The sequence below is a fragment of the Dasypus novemcinctus genome, chromosome 17 (assembly GCF_030445035.2).
Source record: "Dasypus novemcinctus isolate mDasNov1 chromosome 17, mDasNov1.1.hap2, whole genome shotgun sequence".
Taxonomy (NCBI): domain Eukaryota; kingdom Metazoa; phylum Chordata; class Mammalia; order Cingulata; family Dasypodidae; genus Dasypus; species Dasypus novemcinctus.
Genome location: NC_080689.1, coordinates 95,404,439 through 95,413,283, shown reverse-complemented (window position 1 = coordinate 95,413,283; position 8,845 = coordinate 95,404,439). Strand labels below are relative to the sequence as shown.

At 47.1% G+C, this 8,845-nt stretch overlaps 1 pseudogene and 1 gene segment (V, D, J or C); one reads left to right on the top strand and one right to left on the bottom strand.

Moving 5' to 3' along the window:
- Positions 1-2,896: 2,896 nt before the first annotated feature.
- On the bottom strand, positions 2,897-6,703 carry LOC139436727 (ataxin-7-like protein 3 pseudogene; annotated as a pseudogene).
- Positions 6,704-6,719: 16 nt separating this feature from the next.
- LOC101414268 (immunoglobulin kappa variable 3-15-like) lies at positions 6,720-7,285 on the top strand. The segment is given in 2 exon segments: positions 6,720-6,768; positions 6,951-7,285. Coding segments are annotated over 2 exon segments (384 nt in total).
- The last annotated feature ends 1,560 nt before the right edge of the window (positions 7,286-8,845 follow it).

The following is an 8,845-nucleotide window of genomic DNA, read 5'->3' as shown; positions in this document are numbered from 1 at the left end:
TTAGTGTTTTAACAATTGAGAGAAGGTGTGGTATTATCAAGGGGCAGGAGTCTTCAGAATTTTTAGAATTCTTTTTAGCACAATATGTTTTTCTAAATACTTTAGCAAAGATTGATTGAGTTTCAATCGAATCTTTGGCCTTGGAAGCATTTGAAAAATTTCACTTTTTAAAATCATTTTATGATTTCAGAGAAGAAGAAAATAGAAGAGTGATATTCCCAGCTGGCACAGAAATGAGAATGATTTTCAAACTTTCTGCATCTTCAGAGTGCTTTGCTTATAATATGACCTCGTAGCATCTGCTAAAAACAAAAGTTAATTCTAATTCTTGTTGCATGGATTCTCACAGTACTTATCCTAAACCTCTAACTTTCATCCAATTAATGTTCCCCTCTAATCGGGCCCTGTCCACTTTTGCACAGCGTTTTTATGTCTTAAACATCCAATTCTTCATCACTCAATTGCAATTCATTTTTGTTTATAACAAAGTGGAGATGCTGTTTATTTACTCCAGCAGCCATGAGAGTAGGGGGAACACACAGCTTTTACAAGGTGAGCTACCTGTACAGGATGGATTACATGTGCATCTCAAGACCACGGGACACCATGAGCTCCACCCCTCCCCAATGACCCCAGCATGTGAGTGGCCCCTGGGCATTGGGGTACAGGGGAATTGATGCATGGAAGGAAGAGTCACTGTCCATGAAAATTATACAGAATCTCCCCACACACTCAGACACATGATAGGCACAGGGTGCACAACACCTAGCTGGGATGGGAAGGATAGAAATTGAGACCCAAACAGTCTGTTCTTTGAGGGAGGGGAGTGGGAAACTCCTAGCCCCTGTTCAACTACTTGGTAGTGGGGGGGGGGGGTATCTCTCCCCAGAGGGAAAGAGGTTTGTTCCCTCAGGATCCCTGCTGGATCAAGCCCTCCTCTTACCCAGCTTGGGCAGGGGGCTCTGCCTTGAGGGTGGACCAAGGAACAATGGGGAATTTCATGTGGACAAACAGTTCTCCAACTACTTCCCAGTTCTCCTCCTCTAATTAGAAAGAGGAAAGGAAGAGGACAGAGGGGAAAGGGTGAATTGGCATCTGAGCTGAGCCTGTCTCTCAGAGGGAGAGTGGCCATTGGCCCTCTTCCCTTCTTCTTCAACCTTCCCCCAAGACCTCCTTTGGAAGCAGCTGAAGGGTGGCTGAGATCCTCCTTTCCCTCTGGCTTCCCTTAGAGGGGAAGGGTGTGGAGGGTCAAGGACAGAGGAGCCCAGGTCCAGGGTTTATTCTAAACACTGCCCAAAATCTTTTGGCTGTTTAAAAAATAATCACAATACTTGAGTAAAACAATTTGTAATAAAACATTAATCACCATCAGAACCACCTCAGGGGGACATTGGTGTCCCAGACAAGGTCTTGCAGCCCTATCTCTGTTGTTCCCTCAATCCTCTGGGGTCCATAACCAAATCAGTCCAACTAGTCCAACCAGTGCTGGGTATTTAGTATCCAAATATGGGTGGTCTCCTCATGGGAGGAGGCAGGGGCACATCCAGCAAGTGCCAGGGAACATGGCTCAGGGTCAGCTCCATCCCAACCACTCAGTTCTGCTCCCAGCCCTAGACTGCAGTGCTCCAGCTCGGCTCCTGAGAGGGTTGCCTGTGTGGAGGTTGTAGACCAGGAGGGTGGTCGCACTGGCATGACAGTACCACAGAGGGGTCATACCAAGGCATGACATCCCTTCCACTCCACTGACTCAGAACACAGAGCCTACCCTCTTCACATCCCATCCTAGGAAATAGAGGGAAGCCCACTATTAGGATTTTCCTCAGAACCCCAAACCACAATTAGAGAATAAATAACATAAAAGCAGACAAGGAGGGCAAAACAGAGCAAGCTTCAGTGTCAGAGCCTTGAGAGAGGAACTAAAGCTGGTCATAATGAAAGAAAGGGTGTCAAGCAATAGCTGGGAGTTTGGGCTGCCCCAGTAGGGCAGTGAGAGAGGAAGGCAGAGGAGCAGAGAGCCACCCCAGGAGGATGAGGCTGGGCCCAGTCCTGGGGCAGGGAATGTGGGAAGAAAACATTTCAAATAAAGCAGTACCATCCCCTTCTCACCTTGGGGCCCCACCCTCACCAGCTCTGGTCAGGGAGGAGGGGTAGGCAGCAGTAATTTTGATGCACAGCTCCCTTTTCCTACCCTTCCCTTTCTCATTCCTTGAAGCTGCAGAGGCTGGTGCCCCTTTCAGGGCACCCAACAAAAGGACAGCTCCTGATGCCAAGAGGGCCCATGGGGACTGAGGAGAAGGGGCTGCCCCTGTGAGGGGCAGGGAAGGCGGTGGCAGTTCTGGATGCCCACCTCAGCACACAGTACATTGCACCTTACTTCCCCTGGGAATGGGGGCAATTGACAAGATTCTGCACACAGACAGGGCCCTGCCCAGCCCTGCCCCTCAGCTCCAAGCACTGGACCCATTCACATGGCTGAGGGCAGCTGAGGGAGTCCCCCGCAACACTCATCCTCCAACCTACAGCCTCCCAGTTGGTCTCAGTGCCCCTTGGCAGGGGTTAGTCCAGTGTCTGGGTTCTGGGTCAGGCACTGCCCAGCACAGTGCCCAGGACAGGCCCCTGGCCTAGCAAGACATCCAGTAACTCACAGAATAAATAGGAAAACCATCTCCCCACCACACTTATGACCAAGGCATAATATATCCTTGCCTGAATCCTACATACCAAGGGGTCACGCTCCATTCCAGAGTACCCTTCCACCCACCAGGGTGCATAATTGGATCTTTTGCCTGCCTGGTCCACCAGGCTTCTAAATCACAAAGCCACAGCAGCCATCCATTTGCCAGCCTATGTTGGGAGAGAGGGCTCTGCTCAGCCAAAGGCTAGACCTTGCTCCAAGTCAGTTGATGCCATCATCGATGCTGAACTTTGGGTGTGATGATGGCTTTGGCTTTTTTTTCCTTGTTGAGCCCAGGCTGGAGGAAGTCCCTACCAGGCTCAAATGGGATTTCTTTTTCTTGGATTTCTGAGGCTCTGACCTTTTGGTACCTAGACCCCATTCCTGATTCTCACTAGTCTTGGAGGGGCCTGAATCAGATGGTGAGAGCTCAGAGGAGCTGTCCCTCTGAAGCCACCTGATAGGGTCTGGTGGCCAGTCATGACTGAGCTGTCATTGTCCAGGGAGCTCTGACCTCTGGAAGGACAGCTGAGGGCCCAGGAAATAAATCTGCAGAGCTTGTCGCTGCCGATCTGTGTGCTGGAGGGAGTGCAGGGACCTTGTGCTCATCTTTATGGTGTGTGCAGAAATCAGCCCACATTGTGTGGTGAGGAGGCTACACAGCTCTTCCATCCCAGGGTCACAAAGCTTAGTCTAGAGGAGTTGTTATGCTTGAAAGGATCTGGATTGCTAAGCTCCCCAATTTTGTGTTTTGAAGACTTGGATCTTCAAGGGGAATTGGGGTTCTTATCAACTGGGGTTCTATTCTTGGCTTTCTTTTCAAGCATAGGACAAGTCATTTTCATTGATGTCATCATCGTCCTCTTGGTCATTTTCAGACTTGTTCATATTGTTGCTATTGGCAACCCAGAGGCTGCAATGTGGCTGCTGTTCCACACATTCCTAGGACTTTTCCAGATGGGGAACAAAGCTGGAGGCAGCAAAACTGTGGCTGCATTTGGGCAAACACATTCCTTGGCTGCTTGAAAACCTATTCAAAGATATCCAACCCCATCCTGTCCACAATCTGAAAATCTTCCTGCGTCAGGGTCCCTGGGGTCTAGGAAGAAGGAGCCACACTGGATCTCAAATCAGAACCCCAACGAGAATCCTCAACCAGGTGCATGTGTGCTTCCAGAGCATGGCCTCCAGTTTGCTGTTATTTGCGGTCACCCCTCGGGCTGAAGTGTGGTTTGCTGGCCTGGTGAGGGGAGCGGCTGCGGTAGGCCTAATTCCGCTGCCCCCATAAAAGGGTGGTTGGTCGGGCCCACCGCCACCCCTGAAGGAAGCTCGGCATGGGCGCAGAGTGCCCTCGGGTCTCCCCTTCTCGGCAGCCATGCTTCCGCGGCCGCCCCTCCTCCCGGATGGCGCCACATGATGCCTGTGGGGCGGCACCCTTCTTTTTCTTTCTCCCTGCGCAGGAGCAGGGTGAAAAAATCCAGTCTGCCCTTTTCCCTCCCCCCGACAGCAGCAACAGCCAGGCGTGGGCGGGAAACTCAAGTCTGCCCTCCACCCCAGCAACAGCAACCACCAATCCCTAAACCCTGCCCCTTCCCCCAGCAACAGCAATAGCCAATCCCTAACCACCACCCCTCCCCCGTCCAGTATCGCCCACTGACCTTTCACCGGCAACCAATCAGAACAGGGCGTGGCTTCGACCAATCAGCCTTCCCCAGCCCCTATAAAACTGTTGCCTCTCCCTCAATAAAGTGGACTTGCGTGTTTACCTTGTCTCCGCGGTAGTTCTTCTGCCGTGCGCCCTCCAGTCCTGAGAGCCCCCGACAAGGGCCTGGCCTCCCTTGTCCCCAGTTCGTCGCCTGCTTCTCCGGGCGACCCCTTCGTCGCCGGCTTCGCCGGGCGACCCCGTCAGCCGAACCGCGCAAGCCCTGTGAGAGCGACCCCTCGTCTGCTGCCGGACCGACCCCTCGTCCCAAGCGGGACCGACCCCTCGTCCTGAGCTGGACCGACCCCTCGTCCTGAGCTGGACCGACCCCTCGTCCGCAGCCAGACCCCACCCTCTACCGACCGAGCAAGCCGTCGCAGTTATTAAGGCCAGACAAAGCCATTTCTTCCATCTTCATTTGCGGCCTTGTGGAGATGTTGCTCTCATGGCTCACAGCACAGCAGGCGGCAACAGGGCCTCCCCAAGGGTTGCCTGGGCTTGGGATCCTTTTAGGGCCATGTCCTATCTCTGGTGGCTGTGGCTGCTCTGGTGCCCCAGGTCCCTCTGTGCATGCTCATGCCTCACCAGGGCCTGGGGCCCAGCTGCCCCCCCTCTGAAGTGCTCTTCCCTGAGCTCTGAAGGCCAGGCCCCTCCTCTATTCATGAATGAGGCCAAATGTCTCCTACTCAGAGAATACATTTTCTTATCCCACATTTAGGGAGATGGTTCTGGGCCAGTTACTCTGCTGAAACATCCTGCTTTATCATGTCATCCATGATGAATGGTGTAAGCCTGGAAGGCTATTTTATTGTACTGAAGAAGGAAACCTATCAATTAAGTAGTAAAATTGAAGTCAAAGGTATACTTATATATGTATATGAAAAGTAACTTCTTGAAAGAGCAGGAAAAGAACATGGGTATAGAGAGCACACCTGAAGAAATGATTAGCATCTTCCAAACCCAAGTACCATATGGACCAAGAGCAGGATTGTTTGTTGATGAGAAGGGATGCCTTCCCTGGCGATGTGGGTCTGTGCAGAACCATTCCTGAATGCTGGAAGGGACCCTCTCCAAGGTAATGGGCGCTTGAGGAGAAACAGTATAGAAAATGAACTTACTTTAAATTAGAATTGGAGCGATACATGCCTTGGGACACTCCACTTGAAGGGAAATATCTTGGGGACATTAAGGAAATTACTTTGCAGGAAAAGTTAAACTCATTAGTGAGTAAGAATGTTTTTTATCTGTGAAATTGTTAAACTGTCCCAAATGTTCTCCTTCCCTCTGACTGTTCATGCAGCGTTTTGACCATGAAATCGACCTGGGTTCACATTGCCCTACATGTCCTGAATAAAAGCATTGCTACAGGGAAGGAAACCTAGAGAAGCCGTTTAGCAGTGGCTTCAGAATTTTACTTACTTATCATGTGCTCCTCCCAGTAAAATGAAGTTTTTCAAGTCAGGGGTTCTGCTTTACTTGTTCATAACTTAATGTTCTATGCAAACATCGTTCATGATATTGTTATTTGCATAATTCTGTACATATCATTAATTTTGCATGGGAATAAATGAAGCACCTGCTCTATTAGACCTTGGGAGCTAAAGCCATTTTACATATAACCACTAAGTGGAGGTGTACATTTCAGGTCAGCTAATCTCTTTATTGTGATTTTAGAAATTGATCGACTTACAAGACAGTGCTAAGAGTGATTTGAAAGTATCTGGTGACTCATTTCTGAAGATAGTATTTGTGTTGAGGGGGATACAGAGGTCTGGTTGAGGGGGATGCAGAGGTCTGGTTTTGGATATAAGGGGGTGACCTTGGGATGTCCAAGAGTTTAAAATATTTATTTGAAATTAAGAATAGATGAAATAGACATACAATTAGTGTACTATATCTTCATCTATTGTATGATATGAGTATATTTCACAGGTTTTTGCTCCATATTTAATAGATTCATTTATGTTCTGAAATTGTACACTTACAGATGCATATATTCTGCTACGAAATCAATTTATGATTTGAAGATGGTTACTGCTGAATTGAAAGAGTAGAATTGGTAGTAAAATATTTTAAATTTGTCAATTTTGCTGAAATTTGTTTAAAATTGGGGTATTAAATTGATTTATGGATCTTTTGCAAGTGTACGACTGCTTTTCCTGTGGTCATGATATTTTTAACTCCTTCCGTTATTTGTCTTCACAACTCACTGCACAGGAACTTTTGCCTTTATACTCTCTAATAATTTGCATAGGCTCCTCAGAGACTTCATTGTCTGCTAAGAGCTCTATTAATGCTGTTTCCCTGGAGATGGGTCCTGAGTGCATCACACAGGAGAGCAAGATGATGTCACTGTCGCACCTCCTCATCCTCATGGTGCTCTGGGTCTCAAGTGAGAAGTTTAGAAGAGAAAAATCTTTATAAATTTGGAGAATAATTTTACTATGCAGAGTGAGCAAACCATTTCATCTATTGAACATCTAATTATATATGATAAATAAGAAAACCTACATTTAGATAAATATTTTATACATTTGTGATTCAATGTATGTTCTTGTTCTTTTCTGGTTGCAGGTGCCAGTAGGGACACTGTGATGACCCAGTCTCCAGGCTCTGTGGCTGCATCTTCAGGAAAGACCGTCACCCTCAAGTGCAAGTCCAGTCAGAGTGTTAGCAGCAACTTACACTGGTTCCAGAAGAAACCAGGACAGGCTCCTAAACTGCTCATCTACGATGCATCCAACCGGGCCTCTGGGGTCCCTGATCGATTCAGTGGCAGTGGGTCTGGCACAGATTTCACTCTCACCATCAGCAGATTCCAGGATGAAGATTCAGGAAATTATTATTGTCAGCAAAGTAACAACCTTCCTCCCACAGTGATTCAACCTCGAACACAAATCTCCTCCTAGGACTGTAGGAGAGCTAGTCCTGCAGCACCAGCTGCTTCCTCCTCACATAGACCTGAAATTACTTCCTCCATCTGGCAGAGAAAGTGTATCTTTTAGGGGTTTGTTCCATAGAAACCTTCACATTTTTCATGAGCAGATCAAATTATAAGGGCAGTAAATTTCTATTGCTTAAATTCTAATAAAGTTTCCAGTAAACTTTACAACCTATTGGATTGATTTGCCTTCAGATTGGTTACTAATGCTGAATATGTGCCATCTTGATTTCTTATTCCATCAATATCCTTCCTTGTCCTCCCTCATCCTCCAACTCTGGACCTCCCAAGATTATATCCTTGATCCCTTATATTCAAAACTTCCCCCATGAGAGGTCATTTTCCTCCCTTACTCTTTCCTTCCATGGATTCTCTTTTCCATCCTAACTTCTCTTTACAGTATCAAATAAGGTAATTTGTTTTGCTACTCTACCATTCCTTTTTCTTTAGATAACTACTTTCATTACTTATTGGCAATAAATAGTAATTATGAATGCATGTAATATACAGGCTCATTGAAGAATGCTTATGTTACAGGGGATGATGCTGATTGAATGAAATATTTTTTATAGATTATTTATTTATTCATTTCTTTATCTCCCCTCCCCCCACCCCTACCCCAGTTGTCTGTTCTCTGTGTCTTCTTTGTCCACTTCTGTTGTTGCAGCTGCATGGGAACCTGTGTTTCTTCTTGTTGCGTCATCTTGTTCTGTCAGCTCTCCGTGTGTGCAGCACCATTCCTGGGCAGGCTGCACTTTCTTTCGCGCTGGGCGACTCTCCTTATGGGGTGCACTCCTTGCATGTGGGGCTCCCCTATGCGGGGGACACCCCTGTGTGGTACAGCACTCCTTGCACACATCAGCACTGCACATGGGCCAGCTCCACATGGGTCAAGGAAGCCCGGGGTTTGAACAGCAGACTTCCCATGTTCTAGAAAGACGTCCTAACCACTGGGCCAAGTCCGCCGCCCTGAATGAAATATATTTATCTTAGTTTGGATATAAAGTCCTCCACCATGCTTCCTAATACTGTGATTTTCAAGCTGTTTCTATAAAACTCACCAAAATTAAATATTTTCCGGATGTTATGAGATCTTTGTTTGCTTCTTCGTATACTCACACATTTGAAATGACAAATTTACAAATTTAGTCTTTACAAAATTGCCAAAGATTGTATGTTCCATCTTGAAAAAAAAAATGGTACAAAAAGGAATAAATGTTTATTTGATTTTATGAGGCAATATGGACTTTGGTAAAGCATACTCTTAAAGTTAATCCATTCTGTGGGTGTAACCTATTGTAGGTGGAACTCTTGAGTTGGTTACTTCGGTTAATGCCTGGCCAACTCTTGGTCTCAATACCTCTACCGGAGTTTTTTATAAGGGAATGAGATTCAAAGAAAGCGAAAGCTATGGCAACAGGAATGTGAAAACGACAAAACCTGAAGGAGAAGGAAGTGACAAGCAGATGATGCTAAGTGCCTTGCCATGTGACAGAGGAGTCCAGGATCACTGGCAGCTATTCTTCAG